Source organism: Oryza glaberrima, chromosome 11 (assembly GCF_000147395.1).
Source record: "Oryza glaberrima chromosome 11, OglaRS2, whole genome shotgun sequence".
In the NCBI taxonomy this organism is placed as follows: Eukaryota; Viridiplantae; Streptophyta; class Magnoliopsida; order Poales; family Poaceae; genus Oryza; species Oryza glaberrima.
Window position 1 is genome coordinate 19,661,865 of NC_068336.1, and position 21,961 is coordinate 19,683,825.

Genomic DNA, 21,961 nt, shown 5'->3' on the forward strand with positions numbered 1-21,961 from the left:
CTATTAATTTTTTTTTTGCAAAAATCAGAGGGTAGGCTAGAGCCTGATGGAGCCTACCCCTTAAAATCGCCACTGGCCTATAGCAGTAGGTATACAGAATCTGACTTGGTTGGATTCATTATTTCTCAATTCAAACAAACTAACTGGGCAGATACCAGAGCTGCCGAGAAGACTCCGGAAATTGGATGTCTCCATGAACTTCTTGTAAGGGAATTTGCCATAAAAATTTGGTTCTCCATGTATTAAAGATCTAATACTGTCCTGCAATCATATTACTGTTTGCAAGTTGCAAAACTTGTATATATTGGACTAGTCAAATAATTTAATTGACGGAGAACTTCCCCCTCTGTTTTAGAATGCCAAACTTATTTCTCCTACTCTTAACGGAGAACAACCTCCAAGCTCTCCCGAGATTTCTCAGGATAGCCGGAGAGGGTCCTATCCCAGAGTTCCTATTAGAATAATTGGGCTAGGCCCGATTTATTCTATTAAAATCTCAAAGGCCCATAATAAGTGTTAAGGATAATAATACCACCTTAGGATTTAAGCGAGGAGTATCTCAACCTAAATAGGGAGTTATTGGAGGCTCCCTGTTGACCGGTTGAGGTGGGAGTCGGAAAGCCACACACGCGCGCGCGCCGGGCCGAGGCCGAGGGCGTGGCGTGGCTGGCGGGCGTGCGTGCGTCACGTCTCTATTCTTTTGCAACCAAATTCCCACGACTGCCTCCGTAACGGCCCACGATCCCACGACGCGTGTGTTGCAACTTGCAACCAAATTCCCACGACTGCCTCCGTAACGGCCCACGATCCCACGACGCGTGTGTTGCAACTAGCCGAATCTCTCCTGCTATCTAAGGAGGCCGCTAGTCCAATCAGAACGATTCGCTTGCTTTTCTCCCTGGTGTTCTTCCTCCGCGATTCGCTTGCTTTTCTCCCTGGTGTTCTTCCTCCGCGTGCGCCTGTGCTGTCTCGCTTCTGATCACTTGCGCGCACGAGAGATCGGAAGGAGCAGGACCTCCGGAACCACACCTTCGCCTGAGATCTGCACCGGGTAGACGGGTGATCAAGTTTTTGGGGAGTGCTTCCCGCACGACTGCTCTGTTCGTCCACCATGTCTGCGCCTGGAGCCGGAGCTGCCGCTGGCGCCACTGCTGCCTCTGGAGATGGCGCGCCGGGAGCCGGAGCCGTTCGAGCCGGAGCTGCCGCCGGCGCCGCTGCTGCCTCTGGAGATGGCGCGCCGGGAGCCGGAGGCGTTGCGAACGTCAACTCCAACGGAGGAAATTCTGCCTCACAATCCAGCGGAGGGCCATTCTCGGGGTATGTCCTTCTCCTGTTATTAATTCATTTGTTCATACCGCTGTTAGTCATGCTAGTCGCAAGTCAATTGCGTCCTTGGTATGGGTATGTGCATGATGCTCATGATATCTTAAGCATGTTACTGGTTATGCTATATGTTGTCACTAGATCACCCCACATTGTTCATGCCATGATTATGATTATTGTCTTAATATTTTGGATTAAAATATGCCGATATATGACCATATTTCCAACAATCCAAAAACCTGATAGGTCATTTTCGGTAGTTGGCTTTGCTGCTGCACTGAAACCACATACTTTTGATGGTTCTAACTATAAGAGGTGGAAAGCACGTGCACTATTGTGGTTGACAGCGATGCAATGCTTCTATGTTTCACGGGGCAAACAAAGTGAACCACCTCTTTCTCCTGAGGAAGAGGCTAAGTTCGAGGCTTCGGATTGACTGTTCCGTGGAGCATTGATCAGTGTACTCGCTGACAACATAGTGGACGTGTACATGCACATGCCTTCCGGGAAGGACATGTGGGATGCACTTGAGGCCAAGTTCGGAGTTTCTGACGCCGGCAGTGAGCTGTATGTCATGGAGCAGCTTTATGACTACAAGATGGTCGATGACCGTTCTGTAGTAGAACAAGCTCATGAGATTCAGATGCTGACTAAGGAACTTGAGAACAACAACTGTGAGTTGCCGGACAAGTTTGTGGCGGGTGGCATTATTGCCAAATTGCCACCTTCTTGGTCAGACTTTGCCACTTCTCTAAAGCACAAGAGACAAGAGATCAGTGTTTCTGATCTCATTGGCTCTTTGGGTGTTGAGGAGAAGGCGAGGGCAAAGGACAACCGGGGCAAAAAGGTTGAGGGAGGTTCTAGTGCCAATATGGTACAGAAGAAGAACCCTCATGTATCCCGCAACAACAACAAGAAAGTCAAGCCTGATGTCAAACCCAAGGTTGCAACCAACTTTAAGAAGAAAGGCAAGGGAAAGGCAAAGGGAGACTGCTTTGTGTGTGGCAAGTCTGGGCATTGGGCCAAGGACTGTTCTAAGCGCAAAGACAGGAAGTCTGCCAACATGGTCATTAGCGAGGGCGGAGGAACATCGTGGTACGGTAAAATATTACCTACAGTTCTCTTTGTTTTTCACTCACCTGATTGGTGGGTGGATACTGGTGCTAATATTCATGTGTGTGCTGACATTTCTCTGTTTTCTTCTTATCAGGTCGGGAGAGGTTCCTCCTTGTTGATGGGAAACGGGTCGCTTGCGGCTGTTCATGGTGTTGGTACGGTCGATTTGAAGTTTACTTCGGGAAAGACCGTGCAGCTGAAGAACGTGCAACATGTCCCTTCAATAAAGAAGAATCTTGTTAGCGGCTCTCTATTGTGTAGAGAAGGTTTTAGACTTGTGTTTGAATCCAATAAATGTGTTAGGCGGCTCTCTATTCTTAGCTAACATGAGTTTAATTCCAAAATTCACTTTGGTCAAAGGTTCTAAGTGCCATACTTGTGTTCAATCGAAACAACCTCGCAAGCCTCACAAGGCATCTGAGGCGAGGAATTTGGCACCTCTAGAACTTGTTCATTCCGATTTGTGCGAAATGAACAGCGTGTTGACTAAAGGGGAAAAGAAATATTTCATGACACTGATAGATGATTGCACTATATTTTGTTATGTGTATCTATTGAAAACAAAGGATGAAGCATTGCATTTCTTTAAGACCTATAAAGCCGAGGTAGAAAACCAACTTGAAAGGAAAATCAAACGGTTAACGTCTGATAGAGGTGGGGAGTATTTTTCCAATGAGTTTGCATCCTTTTGCGAAGAGTTTGGAATTATTCATGAGAGGACGCCTCCCTATTCACCCCAATCAAATGGGGTGGCCGAAAGAAAGAACCGTACTCTAACTGAGATGGTGAATGCCATGTTAGACACTGCGGGGCTTTCCAAGGAATGGTGGAGTGAGGCAGTTTTGACTACGTGTCATGTCCTGAATAAAATTCCAATGAAGCATAAGGAAGTAACAGCATTCGAGGAATGGGAAAGGAAGAAATTAAATCTCTCATACCTACGAACATGGGGCTGTTTGGCCAAGGTAAATGTACCTATAGCCAAAAAGCGGAAACTTGGACCAAATACTGTTGATTGTGTGTTCCTTGGTTATGCTATTCACATGTGGGTTATAGATTCTTAATAGTAAACTCTAGAGTACCCGACATGCATGTTGGTACAATTATTGAGTCCAGAGATGCTACATTCTTTGAGAATGAATTTCCCATGAAACATACACCTAGCACTTCTAGTCAAGAAACTGTCATGCCCCATAAGCACTTTGCACCGATAGAACACAATGATCAAACGCCTGAGGAAAATCCTGAGGAGGACAACATTGTAGATACTCGTAAGAGTAAGAGACAAAGGGTTGCAAAATCCTTTGGAGATGACTACATTGTATACCTCGTGGATGACACCCCAAGAACCATAGAAGAGGCATATTCATCTCCTGACGCTGACTACTAGAAGGAAGCAATACGCAGTGAGATGGACTCGATTATGTCTAATGATACTTGGGAAGTCGTTGAGCGTCCATATGGGTGCAAGCCTATAGGATGCAAATGGGTTTTCAAGAAAAAGCTTAGGCCTGATGGTACAATTGAAAAGTACAAGGCAAGGCTTGTGGCCAAGGGTTATACCCAAAAGGAAGGCAAGGATTTTTTCGACACATACTCACCAGTTGCTCGCTTGACAATGATTCGAGTACTACTTGCTCTGGCAGCCTCTCATGGTGTTCTCGTCCATCAGATGAACGTTAAGACAGCTTTCCTAAACGGAGAGCTGGAGGAGGAGATCTATATGGATCAACCAGACGGGTATGTACTAGAAGGTCAGGAGAGAATGGTGTGTAAATTGTTGAAATCCTTGTATGGCCTTAAGCAAGCACCTAAGCAATGACATGAGAAGTTTGACACCACGCTTACATCTGCAGGCTTTGTTGTGAACGGAGCTGACAAATGTGTGTACTATCACTATGGTGGGGGAAAAGGAGTGATCTTGTGCTTATATATCGATGACATATTGATCTTTGGGACCAACCTCAATGTGATTGAGGGGGTCAAGGACTATCTGTCCAAGAGTTTTGAAATGAAGGATTTGGGAGAGGCTGATGTTATTCTTAACATTAAACTATAAAGAGGAGATGAGGGTGGGATTACACTTGTGCAATCCCACTATGTGGACAAGGTTTTGAGTCGCTTTGGATATAGTCGCTGCAAGCCAGCTTCTACTCCTTATGATCCCAGCGTGCTATTAAGGAAAAACCGAAGAATAGCAAGGGATCAACTGAGATACTCCCAAATAATTGGTTCATTGATGTACTTGGCTAGTGCAACGAGGCCTGACATCTCATTTGCTGTAAGCAAGCTGAGCCGGTTTGTCTCAAATCCGGGAGATGATCATTGGCAGGCTCTGGAAAGAGTAATGCGCTATCTAAAGGGCATTATGAGTTATGGAATTCACTATACCGGGTATCCAAAATTACTAGAAGGGTATAGTGACTCAAACTGGATATCTGATGCTGATAAGATAAAAGCCACAAGTGGATATGTGTTCGCACTTGGAGGTGGCACTGTTTCCTGGAAGTCTTGCAAGCAGACCATCTTAACGAGGTCAACAATGGAAGCAGAACTTACAGCACTAGACACTACGACAGTTGAGGCCGAGTGGCTTTGTGAACTCCTGATAGATTTGCCGGTGGTTGGAAAACCAGTGCCAGCTATCCTAATGAACTGTGACAATCAAACAGTGATTATTAAAGTGAACAGTTCAAAGGACAACATGAAGTCATCTAGTCATATCAAGAGAAGACTGAAATCTGTCAGAAAGCAGAAAAACTCCGGAGTGATAGCATTGGACTATGTCCAAACGGCTAGAAATCTGGCAGATCAGTTTACCAAGGGGCTACCACGTAATGTGATAGACAGTGCATTGATGGAAATGGGATTGATACCCACCTAAGGTTGCACAATAGTGGAAACCTGTCCATTGTGATCGGAGATCCCGTGAATTTGGATGGCGAAACAAACTATTGTGTGATTGAGAGAAGAGACCCTTGAAAAAGGCTCATTTTCATGATGTACTTCTCTTCTTTTCTGCATGGTAGGATGGCTTATACCTTAATGTGATCCGAGTGGCTTTTCCAAGCAGAGATGTTGACCTGCAGAACATCTCAGAAGGAACACACCTATATGAGTTCGACTGCTAGTCACAATCTATGAGGTTTGGGCGATCTCTAGATACTCATGAAAGGCCTGGAGTTTGACTTATATGCTCCAAACAGAGGGGATGCGAACGGCAGCCCAGTACCAGTTAAGGGTTTGAGTGAAACCTGATCACACAAGACTGACAATTCGAGGCATAGTCCAGTGTTCAGTTGTGGTCTGATGTAGCTCATTTCCTAGGTGGAAGTTCAACTTAACAGTCTCCACCAAAACACTGGTATATCAAACAGGCACAACCTTGAGAACATTTCTTCTGAGCCTTGAAATTTGGTGGGGATTGTTAGAATAATTGGGCTAGACTCGATTTATTCTATTAAAATCTCAAAGGCCCATAATAAGTGTTAAGGATAATAATACCACCTCAGGATTTAAGCGAGGAGTATCTCAACCTAACTAGGGAGTTATTGGAGGCTCCCTGTTGACCGGTTGAGGTGGGAGTCGGAAAGCCACGCGCGCGCGCGCGCGCCGGGCCGGGCCGAGGACAAGGTGAGGCGTGGCTGGCGGGCGTGTGTCACGTCACGTCTCTATTCTTTTGCAATCACGATCCCACGTTCCCACGACTGCCTCCGTAACGGCGCGTGCACGATCCCACGATCCCACGACGCGTGTGTTGCAACTGGCGGGATCTCTCCTGCTATCTAAGGAGGCCGCTAGTCTGATCAGAACGATTCGCTTGCTTTTCTCCCTGGTGTTCTTCCTCCTCCGCGCGCGCCTGTGCTGTCTCGCTTCCTCGCTTCTGATCGCTTGCGCGCACGAGAGATCGGAAGGTGCAGGCCTCCAGAACCATACCTTCGCCTGAGATATGCACCGGGTAGGCGGGTAATCAGGTTTTTGGGGAGTGCTTCCCGCACGACTGCTCAGTTCATCCACCATGTCTGCGCCTGGAGCCGGAGCTGCCGCCGGCGCCGCTGCTGCCTCTGGAGATGGCGCGCCGGGAGCCGGAGCCGTTGCGAACGTCAACACCAACAAAGGCAATTCTGCCTCACAATCCAGCGGAGGGCCATTCTCGGGGTATGTCCTCCTGTTGTTAATTCATTTGTTGATACCGCTGTTAGTCATGCTAGTCGCAAGTCAATTGCGTCCTTGGTATGGGTATGTGCATGATGCTCATGATACCTTAAGCATGTTACTGGTTATGCTACATGTTGTCATTAGATCACCCCACATTGTTCATGCCATGATTATGATTATTGTCTTAATAATTTGGATTAAAATATGCCGATATATGACCATATTTCCAACAGTTCCTAGGCTCTGTGAGGAGCCTAAGATACCTTAACCTCTCTGGAATACCGTTTTCAGACAAGGTGCCTCCTCAGCTTGGTAATCTTTCAAAACTACGGTATCTCGACATCTCTGGCATGTCACATTTCAGTGAATCTTCATTAAGCTTAGATGCAACCAAACCGTATTCCACGGATCTCTCTTGGTTGACACGTCTACCTTTGCTAGAGCACCTTAACCTGGGGGAAATCGATCTCAGTACAGTGGTCAATTGGCCTCAAGTGGTGAACATGATTCCATTTTGAGGGTCCTTGGTCTAGGTGGTTGCTCACTCACTAGTGCCAACCAATCCCTCCCACACCTTAACCTTACGAATCTTGAGGAGCTTGACCTCTCCTACAACTACTTGGACTCAATCGAGTCTTGTTGGTTTTGGAACCTAACGAGCCTCAAGAAACTCAACCTTGATGCTATTGGCTTGCATGGCCTATTTCCAAATGTGCTCGGAGACATGGTTTCACTCCAGGTTCTAGTATTATCATCAAATGAAATGACCATGAAAACAACAAATCTGACCACCCTGTGCAATTTGAGGATCCTACAACTCGGAGAGTCATATTCATACGGTAACATATCTGAGCTAATTGAGAGTTTGCCACAGTGCGCGTTTAGCAAATTGCAGGAACTGTCTTTGCGAGGGAATCAGTTCACAGGAATCCTACCAAATTGGTTGGGGCAGTTGACTAGTTTGGTCATCCTTGACTTGTCCATGAACAACATTACTGGACCTCTGCCAGGTATTTTTGGGAAATTTACTGATTTAAGGGACCTTAATCTTGCTGGCGATCAACTGACAGGGCATCTGCCATCCCAGATCAGTATGCTCAGTAACTTGACCAGGTTGGATCTAAGCAACAATATCTTGGATGGCCTCATCACAGATGAACACTTTGTTGGTCTAAAGGGCTTAGAGTATATAGACTTGTCTCACAATAAATTGAAGATTGTGCTGGGCTCACCTCCCTTTAGGTTGAAGAAGCACATTTTACAAACTGCCTGCAGATGGGTCCTATGTTTCCTGCATGGCTTCAGTGGCAGGTGGATCTTTCTTACCTTGATATTACAAGCACAGTTATAGTTGACAAGCTTCCAGATTGGTTCTCCAACTCCCTTTCAAAGGTCATATATTTGGACATTTCCAACAATCAGATCAGTGGGGGATTGCCAACAAACTGGGAGATCATGTCAGTGGAACAGCTCTATCTGAGTTCAAACCAATTTACCGGCGAAATACCCTCATTGCCAAGAAACATTATCACCTTGGACATCTCAAGCAACTCTTTAACAGGTAATCTGCCATCAAATTTGTCTGAAACTCCAATGCTAGATACGTTGATTCTATTTTCCAACAACATCACTGGTCGAATTCCGGAATCGATCTGTAACCTTAGTCTCTATGCGTTAGATTTGGCCAATAATCACTTTGAAGGGGACCTTGCTGAATGTGCTGAGTTGAAACATTTGCAATTTCTTATGTTAAGTAACAACTGCTTCTCTGGCAAGTTCCCATCATTTTTGCAAAGATGCTTTTTTCTGTCCTTTTTGGATCTAGCATGGAATGAATTCTCTGGAACGTTGCCAATGTGGATAGGGAATTTCACATGGCTGCAGTTTCTACGACTGAACAACAACATGTTCCATGGGCATATTACAGGCTCTATCACTGGACTAGGAGTTCTTCGCCATTTGAATCTTGCGGAAAATCGGTTATCTGGTATGATACCTCCATACCTATCGAATCTAACCGTGGAGATTATGGGTACCCCATACCCACACGGCATGGTTATCCGACTAGTTATAGGGGATAACTTATATCTATGGAATATGTAACAGATCATGACTTGGGTATTACGTTTCCCTATATATTATGAAACGGCCTAAAGTCCTGGTTTGATAAGATTGTAAAGTAGATTTAGGAAACCGATACCGTGTTGGTTAAGGTTTCTATCTTGTAATCCTGCCCCCCATCCTATATAAGGTGGGCAGGAGGCCCTCTAAGGGGCATGAGACAACTAGATCGTCAGATCTATAATACACTCGGCAGATTCAAATCCCCAAACAGGAGTAGGGTATTACCTCTCATTGAGAGGGCCTGAACCTGTCTAAATCTCTTGTCTCCGCATCCATCCATTTTTAGGTCTCGTGTGCTACCTCCTTTTATTATTACCGAATTCATGTTTCGACAGTTGGCGCGCCAGGTAGGGGTTGCGTCGAGCTTTCCGTCGAGAAGTGTGATGGAATTAACTTCATGAGTCGTCAGATTCAATTTACTTAACGAGTCGTCAGATTCAATCTCCGGTGGCTGCCGCCAGCGTCACCTTCATCTCGGGCAAGTTTTTCTCAACTAGAGGCTGGAGCGATCGTTGCCAAAACAATTCCGACTGGATCAAGCCAGTCAACCGGACGTCCGTCGTCGAGTGGTCCCCTGATCATCAGAAATTGAAGTTATTGGCTTCTTCGCTCCAGATTGGGAGGATTAATCTCGGCAATTTTAATGGATTTAATCTTCGCTGCCGCTGAGTTATTTCCTTGATTAGGAAGACCAGAAGCCTCCACAACCAATCGCGTGCAAGTCTGTTTTACCATCTGATATACACACGCATGACCGTGCATGGGAATCTGGCCAAACAGTCCGGAGCTACCAACAGATTATCCCCGATTAATATGATCAGTGCATTCCCTTTGTTGATCGAAGGAATTGTTATCATCAATCAACTTTGTCCGTGAGGTCAAATTTCTCATCGCCGTGTTCGTCGGCTCATCGGCTTCCTTAAAGGCTGCAGCTATCGTCATTCAGCTAGCTCAATCAATTCGGTGATATTAATCTACATCCCTATTTGCCGGTGTCTTTTCTTGTTCGTATCAAATTTTCCGGCGAGATTCAATTATTAATCCAAATCGGTGTCAGCGTGCCCTACGAGCCTAGATATCAAATCGATCTACAACAGGGCGTCAGTCACCACCGAAGTCTCTGCCATACTGTCGGATCCGACAACTATTATTTACTCGGCCTGATTCCGATTTAGCACAAGCAGCCAGATGCAGAACGAAGGGAGCAATTTTCTGTGAAATTGGAGCATATATTCATTGTGCGCGTGATTTCTCCTCCATATCGTGTCCTGTTTCTGTTAGCCTGAGAAATCAACGTGCATGCACACATCGAGTCGTGCATATTGGCAACCTGCACACATTGATATATATCCGACGATTGGGAAATATGGCTACGTATACACTACAGCTTCCAAAACATCATTGACGGCCGAGTCGGATCAAGAGCCAAAGGCCTCATGCAAACTATTTGTTTGGAATAATTCCTTCTCAGCTGCAACGAGTCAAGAGCAGCACCTGAAAATTGGTGCCTTCTCCTCCACAGTTGGTGGGGTTCACTACTGCTGATGGCGACATTATTTTCACCGTCGGTCGCCTCGTTTGTTACCGACTGGTTTCTTCTCACCGCAACGGTTGGTGGACTTCACTGACAGCTGGTGTCTCCGCCTACACGGCTGGCCTTTTCGCCGTTGTTGGGCGTTTACGACTTGACTGCCGGCCTGCTTTCATCGCCACTGACTGGTGTCCTTCCTATACGGTTGGTTGGTCACACGCCGTTGATGGGTGTCTACGATTTCGCCACCGGTTGGCCTTCACCGCCGCCGACTGGTGTTTTCGCCTCCACGGTTGGTGGTCACACCACCGTTGATGGGCATTTATTTATTTACCTATACCATCGGTCGCCTCAGCTGCTTACATGGTTGGTGTTTTCGTCACCATTGATGGATGATTTTGTTCTCACATCGGCCACCTCTGCTGTTATTAAGGAGAATACCAAAAAGCTAAGTCATCATTTATTTTATTCTTTATATGATATTTTCCTTTTCCTCTGCCTCACTACATCAACTGGTTTGCCGTTGACTAGTGAGTCGAGGGCTAAAGATGTTATATCATATTTTTTAAATATTTTTTATAATATTTATCTTGATTGCTTGCGACATAATCTGAGTACAAAAGTGCCTATCGAGTTATGGAGTTCTATCTTCCTATACTTTCCGTTTGGTTTGTTGATGGATAGTTGCCTTTGGGCCGATTCCTAGCACCCGGGGGCTCGTTGGATGGACCGAGCAACGCAAGGTGCTAAGTATTATTCAGAATAAATCAAAAGCATAGAGATAAGATAAATCTATTTTCTTCTCTTAACAATTGCAAAAGTACCCGAGTAGTAAATTTTGATTCGTGAAACTTTGTTCCGTTAATGACAAACTCATGTCACTCATATGCATGTTTGGGAAGTGCCTAGGCCGACTCCCGGTGCTTGGTGGCTATGACTAGTCGGGCAGAGTGTTTAAACGTAAAGAGTCATCTTTTCGGGGAAATCAAGATTGACAAGAGGAGAAATACATATTTATAAACATTTTAAAATGTTTGAATTTTCCTCGAGTATTATATTTATATCAGATACTACTCATGCTATATGTTTGTTCTGCAGGATCCAGATCCAGATATGCACAAAAGGGATTCATGGCTTTAAGCTTATCTCTTACGCTCCAGGAATGGATCAGTTAGAACATCATCACCGGCTTGCCGTCATCGCCGCCGACTGATGTTTCTGCCTGCACGACTGGCCTATTATGCCGCCGTTGTTGGGCGTCTACGTCTTCACCGACCGGCCGCCTCGTCCGCCGCCGACTGGTGTTTCTGCCTGCACGGCTGGCCTATTATGCCGCCATTGTTGGGCGTCTACGTCTTCACCGACCGGCCGCCTCGTCCGCCGCCGACTGGTGTTTCCACCTGCACGGCTGGCCTATTATGCCGCCTTTGTTGGGCGTCTACCTCTTCACCGATCGGCCGCCTCGTCCGCCCCCGACTGGTGTTTCCGCCTGCACAGCTGGCCTGTTATGACGCCAACTGATGCTATCTTCTTCACGGCCGGTTACGTCGCCGTCACCGCTAATAGGCATTATCATCTTCAACGCAAGCTGTCTACATCTGCTGCCGACTAGTTTATTCACTTCCATGGCTGCATGATTCTGCCAGTGTTGATTGACTTTATCTTCTTCACCGCCGGTCATCTCGTCTGCTGTTGACTAGTGCCCTCGCCTCTACGTCTGGTTTATACCGCTACCACTACTGATGGACATCATCGTCTTCCGTCGCCGACTGGTTATGCCGCCGCCGATTGGTGCTTTTATCTTCACAACTGCGCGTCTTCACCACTAGTTTGCTTCTGTTGCCGCCGACTCGTGTTCAATTCATCACAGCTATGCAACTTTGTCATCATGGTGGAGCGACTTCATCTTTATTATCTTCGGCACTGGCAAACTCTATTGCTGCTACTTCGCAAGTTTTGCTACTTCACCAACCACGACGTCTTTGTGAACCTCAACATCTTGGCATGCGATGCCGTGTTATTTTACTACAACAAGTGGCTCTCCAATATTTAGAATTTCTAGTTGGACATCTTCAACACATATCTTCAATCAAGCAATGACTATTCGACGACAAGAAGCTACAGTTCTCGACTCTATGTTCAGTTGTTTTCCAACTAATCAAAGAGTCGGGGGCTACACAAATACATGGCTCAAAATTCGACAAGCTTTATGTCAAGCTGAAGAAATCAATTAATCAGCCAACGAGTCAACTCCAGGAGTCATTATCTTCATCTTTGCTTCGGAGCAGACATTCTACTTCAACAACTTTAAATATTTCGGTTTAGACGGGTTGGACAACATCATCTACTTTCCTCCAAGTGAAGCATCTGCAACAGCTATAACACCAATTTGATGGATTATTGTTACTGACTTCATCACCAGCACATCTACTTCATTGGCCCTGACATCTCTGCCGTTGCTAATGGATGACTACGTCTTCGCCTCCGGTTGCTTCCGTCATTGCCGGCTTGTTATTTCGCCTTCACGGTTGACCTACTATGCAAACGCTGATGAGCGTCTTCGTCATTATCATTGGTTGCTACACTGCTATTGACTGGATCACCGACATTGTCATCTTCATCATGTTGGTTGCGTTTGTCGTCGTCGACTATTTTCTTCATCTTCATGATTGGTGGATTTCGTCATCGCCTTTGATCTGCCTCGTCTGTCACCGACTGATTATTTCGCTGCCATGGCTACACAACTTTATCGCTGGGCGCCTTCATCTTCATTGTTAGTTGATCTGTCTGCCGCCGATTGGTTTCTTCGCCTTCATTACTTTTGATTGGTATCACTATTTTCACTACCACCAATATTTTTGCCACCTCTGGTGGGCAATATTATCTCTATATTGGTCGTCTTGTCTATATACCAACTGTATCAGCTACCATCAATGAACAATTGTGACTACGACAGAAGGACAAGCTATATGCTCAAGGGCTTACTAGCTCAAACACAAGTATCATACCTTCAATTTGGACTTGTTCCGGATAGGTGCAACATGAATTCATAATCATGGTTCTATTTTCTATGCTCAAAGACTGGACTATTTATTATTCCCCGTAAGGGTTATCAACCGAATACTTGCGTCAGTCAGGATTCAATTATTATATCTATTTTGGAGTATCCCATAAGGGATAATCACTTAGATCAGAAGCTATTCATATGAGCTACACTTGGTCTATATCACCCGGAAGATTTATTACTCGGGAGCATGTTACATGCGTCATCCTTTAAAGGGTGTCGAAGGCATATTTTTTGGCCTAGGCCAAATATGTCTGCAGCCCATATTTTCAGGTGTGGCCTATCACATTCTTTTAGGGACTTAGGCACTTTTTGCTTAGGCCAAAGTGCGCGTGATCAAGTGCCCAATACCTTAAAATCCTTTTATACCGCAGTTACTCAACTTTTTAGGAGTTGGTACAATGCATCTTAATAGGTGTCAAATAGTAAAGCTTTATATAGCTGTCCCGCTGACTTTTTTATATAAAGTCAAGGTGCTGTTTGGGTTTTTAAGCAATTGATTAGATATAATATCATTGCTTTTTGCCACGTAAGTGTGCATTTTTATTGACCAATATTATGGCTTAGGCTGATTATATATTGTGGTCATTTTCCAGGCGGTTGGTAAATCCTTTATGAGTTTCTTTACTCGGATTTTACACCACATATGCCATATATTTTCAGGTGTGGTGAAACCATGTGTCTTTTAGGGACTTAAGCACATCTGTTAAAGCAGTGTGCGCATGGCGTATGCCCAATACTTTAGAAATTTCTTTATTCACAACATACAAGCTTCTTTATAGCTGTTTTGCTATGTGAATTTTCAATGATGTAGTCGACTTTAGGTTGCACGCATCATATTTTACAAAGCAGTCGGTATATCACTTGGATCATATTATTCAGGGATTCACACCGCATATGCTATATATTAATATTAAGTCACTTGGTTGACTACAATTATCGAAACCACTCGGTTGGTTAGATTATTTATTCCTTGACTATATGCTTGGTTTGTTCAATTAACCATATAGTCGGGGGCAACACCTATTAGGTGCATCTAGTCGATGCACCTGACTTTATTTTTTCAGCCCTCCACAGTCTTCTGATTTGGAAAAAGTACTCGGGAGATCATGGCGAAGATGATTGAAGCACTTGGCTTTGGAGTAATCTAGTTCGAGAGAAGATTATCTTTTCGACTGTGAAGGTCTCAGGGGCTACTGTGGAGATTATGGGTACCCCATACCCACACGGCATGGTTATCCGACTAGTTATAGGGGATAACTTATATCTATGGAATATGTAACAGATCATGACTTGGGTATTACGTTTCCCTGTATATTATGGAACGGCCTAAAGTCCTGGTTTGATAAGATTGTAAAGTAGATTTAGGAAACCGATACCGTGTTGGTTAAGGTTTCTATCTTGTAATCCTGCCCCCATCCTATATAAGGTGGGCAGGAGGCCCTCTAGGGGGCATGAGACAACTAGATCGTCAGATCTATAATACACTCGGCGGATTCAAATCCCCAAACAGGAGTTGGGTATTACCTCTCATTGAGAGGGCCTGAACCTGTCTAAATCTCTTGTCTCCGCATCCATCCACTTTTAGGTCTCGTGCGCTACCCCTTTTATTATTGCCAAATTCATGTTTCGACACTAACTGCTATGGTATATGAACATAGTGCAGCAAATCCATATCCTCCAGGCTCAATTCATTTTTATCGACTTAGGCTTGGTAAACTGTCTGTAATAACCAAGAGACTACAGCTTAAATACCAAGGTTTTAGTATCTTTCAGGAGAGATTCCTCCCAGCTTATCAAATTTAACATATTTAAGCATTTTAGATTTGTCCTACAACAATCTGACAGGACCAATACCATCAGGCGGGCAACTTGAAACACTGTACACGTATAACCCATTGATGTATAGTGGTAACAATGGTCTTTGTGGGTTTCCTCTTCAAAGGAGTTGCCCCGGCAATAGCACATCCAAGAATGGTGATCTTTCTAAAGAAAAGCATGGTGATCAGCAGATACCCGAACTACATTCTGATGACCAAATGTTCTTCCTCTTTGGCTGTGGCGTTGGTTTCGTGGTAGGTTCCTGGGTTGTGTTCTTTTCCCTGCTGTCCGTGAAAACTTGGAGCATTGCTTATTTTCGCCTCTTCGACAGTGTTTATGACAAAGTATATGTGCTTGTGGTTGTTAATTGGGGTAGCCTAACTGGAATGAAAGCTGCAAGTTAACTAGAACTGTTCATGCTACTGCCATTTCTTCAGAGTAAGAGCACAGGTTTCCTATATATGATGGTGGATGAACATTTTACAGCTTCTGTTAGGTTTGAGGATTTAGTTTGCATTGAAGTAATATAATAAATAAATGTTTTCTGATCGCGAGCCGATCAGATGTCCAGACCCTGTTCTGAATGATAAGCCTAGCATGGAATTTGCATTTCCCTGTCGCCCAAGCTTTCCAAATCAAGAGTTGAAGCTTGTGCTAGGCGCCTCGCAACACTGCGTGCAGTAGGTCGAGGAGGCTGTGTAACGCCCGTGGCTTGTGAACTTCCAATCAATCTGGTCCGGTTCTTCGTCATCTAGGTGTACACCCCGAACCGCTTCCCACAAGGCGACTAGGTGGTCAACGAGGTTGACTATGATTGGTGGGTTTGCTTCGAGGGTCAAATCTTGTACCCAAGTGTAGTTCTTCTTTCCTTGGCGTAAGGACTTTCCTTCCTTTTTAGAGATCGCATAGACTAGCGGCATGAGGTCGGTCTACGCCCATCGATCCATGCGGAGTCCTAGAAATGCATTGTGTTTCCATCACCGATAGTGTTGTACGTTGTTAATCTGTATCTCGTTGTAGGTTGTTAATTTGAATAGTCAGTCGTGATAAATTAACCTGCTGTTCTTTTCAGATCAATTTGTAGTGTCAATCCTACATTACATCACAGATTCCTGAGCTACAAGGAATCGAGGATCAGCATGCTCAGAGCATGTTCACTTATATTCTGTTCTGGTGGTTATGAGTTCACTCCTTGTTAGTAGAAACCTACTTCACTGAATCACAGGAACATATTCTGAGCATACTTGAGAAAGAGGAAGATGCTAGAGTTTGTGCTGAATATGTGTACGAAGTAGTTATTGTTTATGACTTGGGAGTAGTAATAGGTGTAGGGTAGAGTTAGAGTTATACTCTATCCTAGGCTCTCTCTTGAACAGAGAGACGATCCTGTTATAACTGTATGACGACTTAGAAGTAGCTCACCAGAAAGTTCGAGTCACTCGCCCAAAGTATCTAATTGCACCAATTGGATCGTCAATCACTTTCGCCACCATTAACCCGAGCACCACGTCTAGTCGTCTCTGTTGAAAGCAACCATTGAACAGTTCAGACCACTGTCTGAAGTGTTCGATTCAACTGATCAAATTCCGTTGGTCGCTATCGTGCTCCACCATGTGTCCATGTCCGTCATTTGACATCCTATGTAGTTGTTGCGTTGTAAACCACCTCCCTCGTATGTCTACCATAAAGCTCCGGCATATTCAGATACCACTTGTTATCAAACCGGCTTGAAATCACCATCAGTAACTAAACGCGAATGAAAATCCATAGAAGATCCACACCGGTGACGACAATGAGGCACGATATTTGATAACAGAGTTCAACCGTAGCCTACAACTCTGGGGCACTAATTACGGACATTCCTCCCCGATCCAACATAATTATATCATATCAGAGTTAAAACAACCCTTGGCAAGACGCCGCTTGCGTCCGTTCTCTCTCGCCTAAGCTAAGTCACCATGTGGTTACAACATGTCCGCATCTCTATTTAAGAAAGAGACTAAGACAAAGTCCGACTCTATCTCTACCCTACACCTATTAAAACTCTAAGTCCTAAATAATAACCAACTTTATACACGTATTCGGTATAAACTTTAACAGAAGCAAGGGGATATAAATTACTAGAATGTTTTGAAAGCCAAGGACACCTAGTAGAAGAAGAAGGGAAGTCAGAGATAGATCGCTGAGGTGCCAAGCCTGGCCACCAGGATATGCCACAATTCCGATGTTCTGTTGTATTTTGAGTTTGATGCTTGGGTTGGGCCGGTTGCACCTATAAAAACGATTTTTCTATACAAGGATTTTTTTAGATTGCAGACAGGTCGTAACTGGTCACGTCTACGAAAATCATCCTCTATTTTCATCTGCAGCTCCTTAAGAGGACCGCACGAAAAAATCGATTTTCACGTGTGGGCCTATTAAGTCGACCGCACGTGAAAATGAGTCTATTTTCACAGGAGGATCTCTTAAGTGGTCCGCACGCAAAAATACCTCTCTCTTTTCCCTCTCACTCGCTTCAAAATTTTCACCTACCTCTCTCTCTCCTCTCCTCCGATCGAGTGCGTGGGGCATATGAGAGGCGACCGGCTCGGCGCTGCCGCCAACAAGGTGGCGGCCGGGAGCAGGCGGGAGGCGGCGCGGTGGCTGGGGACGAGGCGGCGGACTCAGGAGAAGCGACGGCGGCAAGGCGCGGTGGCGAGAAACTCGGTGGACGGAGAATCGATAGTTATTCTAATAAATTCTATATGTATATAGGCCTTACAACGTATGATTAAGTTCTCTTTCTTGAATTTCGTTGTAACATATGGCCATTTAGCACTTGAAAATCTTGTTCTAGATTTCCGATGGATTTTGAAAATTTTCCAAATTTAGCACTTGAACACCGGACTTTACTTATACTACTCAGAAAGTTCAAACCCTTGATTTGTATGAGACGGGAAGCCGAACGTATTGGGTACGCCGGTACGACTTGCGAGCGTGCATTGGCCGATTGGATGTGTGATGACTGGTTGGTTGTCCGTGGCCCATCGTCGCATGAGCTTCGCATGGGTCAGCCACATTCAGAGCTAGCGACGAGTATATATACTGTAGGGGTGTTTAGATAAAGGGTGCTAATGTTTTGGCGTGTTATATCAGGTATTATATAGGGTGTCGTATGTGGTGTTCGGGCACTAATATAAAAACTAATTACAGAATCCGTTACTAAACCGCGAGACGAATTTATTAAACCTAATTAATCCGTCATTTGCAAATGTTTACTGTAGCACCACATTGTCAAATCAAGAAGTATTTAGGCTTAAAAGATCAGTCTTGCAAATTAGTCGCAATCTGTATAATCAGTTATTTTTTTAAGCCTATATTTAATATTTCATACAGTTGTTCAAATGTTCGATGTAATATGGTGAAAAATTTTAGTGCAGGATCTGAACCGGGCCTCTGTGCCCACCTTTCACGGTAGGCAATTTTCTGCCAGCGAACGGCCGGGCGAGTCAATTCAGATATCTATACATTTTGTTTCTAGTAGTTTATTTTTTCCACAGCAAAATCTGGCATCTAGCTAGTGTGTTTATAAACAATTAATACTAGGTGAAACCCCGTGTATTGCTGCGGAAATTTAGTATGATAACAATAAAAAAATAACGTGTAAGATAGCTGTATAACATCATATTAAGTAAATTAATGTGGTTTATGATAATTTAAATTTAAATAGTATGCAGAATGGTGATTCAAACTTAAAAAGTAAGGTGGTATGACTTTATGGAAGAAGAAAAGTAGGGAGATAGTTTGGACCGTAGATTAATCATCTAAAGGCTAAAAACAATTGATGTGATATGACTTAATTAGAGAAAAAAGAAAAAAGATAATTTGGACCATAGATTAATCATTTAAGCACTAACTAAAAGAGGGTGAACTATATAAGTATATAGGATATCATAAAACATAATAAAGATATACATTGAAATATTATGTGAATTATGTTGGATGATAATTTAACATGTTTGTATTTGAAAAGCTCTTAAATTATAAAAACTATAAAGATATAGCATGTTTGCATGATGTTTAAATGTGATGATTATTAGTGGATGATGATGTGGCATCTTGTTAATTAGTGGATGATGATGTGGCATCTTGTTAGTGAATGACCATGTGGCATCTTTGTATATTAAGTTTAAGGAGTTAGTGGGGGATAATTTTATAGTAAGATAGGATATGGATTTGTCAGTCTAGCTCACTCTTCCGCCACGCGTAGCTCGATCAACTGCCAAGTTCTTGCTGCCAAGTTAGTAGGTAGGAACCGCGGTGCTGCTGTTTCTCCGTCATCGCCGCCGGTGCACTGCTGGAACGTACACTGACCAAATGGTGCCGGCTGCTGGCCGCATGCATGAGAGATCCGCGCTCTGCTGCCGTTCAAGCACGGTATCACCAGCGACACACGAAACTTCCTCGATCGCTTCGTGGCAACCTGCAGCAGGGCAATCAGGCTGCTGCCGGTGGAAAGACGTCAGCTGTGACTACTGTCAAGTAGTCGATCATCTAGGATCGAATAGTAAGAACTAAGCCAATTAGAGGGGGGTGAATGGTTGGTTAACCTAAAAACCGAAAACTTTTAGCGCAAATAAAAGTTACCCTCGAAATCGACGGATCACGGTCTGACCGAAGTTGTTGCGCCGATCTGACTGGCTGGAACTTGTCGGTCTGACCGATGTAGATCGATCGGTTGAACCGTCGAGATCACCTGCCGTGCCTGCTGCCGCCGCCGGTCTGACCGCCGTACTCCCACCGGTCGGACCGCCGCGATGCCGCCGGACAAACCGCCGGTATGTCGCCGGTTGGACCGCCGAAACCAGGTGAAACACAAATCGAAGAACTCTTCAAGTGGATGACCACTTTATTACTTTTCTATGTGTTTACAAAGTGCACCAACAGCACTCCTTACAAAAATTTTGACTAAACTCGAAACCCTAACTCAAAACTCAACTCAATTGCTCTCAAAAGCGATACCAGGAAGCCTTACGCTCCCCCTCTATTTATACCCGAGGTAGGCAGCCTAAAGCCACGAACCAAACTCATATTAGGAGTCCTAAACACCTTAGGGAACCCTCTAGTACAAGAAAGAAACTTTACATAACCAACCGTACCAAATTTGGACTCCTTCCAAATTCGACTCCGCATCCCATACGCACACAATAACTCCATCGTATGCCATATGGAATCTCCATCAACCATGTGCATCAACTCTAGCATTAGTATCCCGCATGATCTCTGACCACCACGGACGTCGTCTTATCCCCAAGCCGACTCCTGGTCCATCACCGCAAATACTCTCTCGAGACATCGAGTCACCTACACATGGAACAAACAAAGAAACCATATTCCGAGACCAAGCTATCTCCAACTTGACTCATTAGTAGCAAACAACAGTATTACATACGTATAGTATCCGTCTAGAAGCCATAATCATGAAATAATCACGGATATCCAAATAAACAACCCGAAACCGAAACCGAGAAATCGACACAGCGTCGGCCGGTCAGACTGCGGGCTGGCCGGTCCGACCGCTCGATCACCGCCGGTCTGACCGGCAACACCTGCCCGGTCTGACCGATCACATGAAATAACAGCAATTTCCTGTAGATTCACCTGTGAATTCCAATCATCTCCAAAACCACTTCGTTAATAAATTCCAAATAACAAAACCAATCATCTCCAATGCCCAATTGTTCATCACAGAATAATAATCAAAAACAACTTTGATTTTACAATCTCCCCCTTGATGAACACATTGGCAAACCCTTTAAAAATGTTTTGGTGTTTGGAAAAATAAAAACAAAAGTGGTAAAAAGCACACTTCGTACAAACGTACACATCGTGCTTAAAAATCCAAAAGTGCTCGAAAATCCAAAAGAATACTTCTCCACCTTTTTAAAACAAAAAAAATCCCAATTGAACCAAAAACATGCTCTTCTCAACAACTTTCCAAAAATTCACCAAAATTCCAAAAAAAAAATTCACATTACTTCTCCCCCTTTTGACAATGATTTCATCAAGCATAGGAATTATGTTTATTAATGTTCAAGAGCTTAGCATACATATAGCATATCAAGTCATGTGTTGCACTAAAAAGAAGATGAACCCATCTATAACATAACAAGCATGCATTAAAGTATAACCATAAACCAAAGATTTTACAATTAAGCATGAATCAACAATCAAAATTCATGATTTCATACGACTTATAATGCAACATCTTAACAAGCACATAGGTTGAAGAATAAACACTAAACACATATACCTATTGCATTTATCACTCTTTCTCAAATAACCTTTAGCACAAAATAACAAAGAGAATTTTTTAACTTTTTCTTTTCTTGAGCCTTTTTGCTCATATTTTTCTTTTTTTATTCCGGGTACGTCCCTGTCATCATGACAGTTTCCAGGGATTCGGCACCCATTATTTTGCTCACATCGAATATGTCATTGTCGTCAAGACTGTTTCCAAGGAGTCGGTATTCATTTTTTTCATATTTTTATTCTCTTTTACACAATGAGCAATTAAATCTATTTGAGGAATAACAAATCAATAAAGCATATATATAGAGCATTTATAAATCAAACCATATGCTAGCATCAACATTGCATATTTTCTTAATTCAAGTATAGAATTTAAGTGTCATGCATCATCTCCCTTAAGAGCAAAATCTAAATCTCATGAAAAGACTAGAATACATACAAACTATACTAGAGACAAATAAACCTTCAAAGTATTGCTAGCATGCACAAGAAAATACCATATTCATAAACAAAGCTCTCTTTTATCAATTTTT

At 43.9% G+C, this 21,961-nt stretch overlaps 1 protein-coding gene across 1 annotated transcript in view; it reads left to right on the forward strand.

The window, feature by feature from the left end:
* The first annotated feature begins 1,163 nt into the window (after positions 1 to 1,163).
* Positions 1,164 to 21,961, forward strand: part of LOC127755772 (receptor-like protein EIX2) — a 31,517-nt gene continuing 10,719 nt past the window's right edge. Inside the window, exon 1 of the mRNA XM_052281426.1 lies at positions 1,164 to 1,317. Within this exon, the coding sequence (XP_052137386.1) occupies positions 1,164 to 1,317 (154 nt within the window). The remainder of the gene's footprint in view (positions 1,318 to 21,961) is intronic.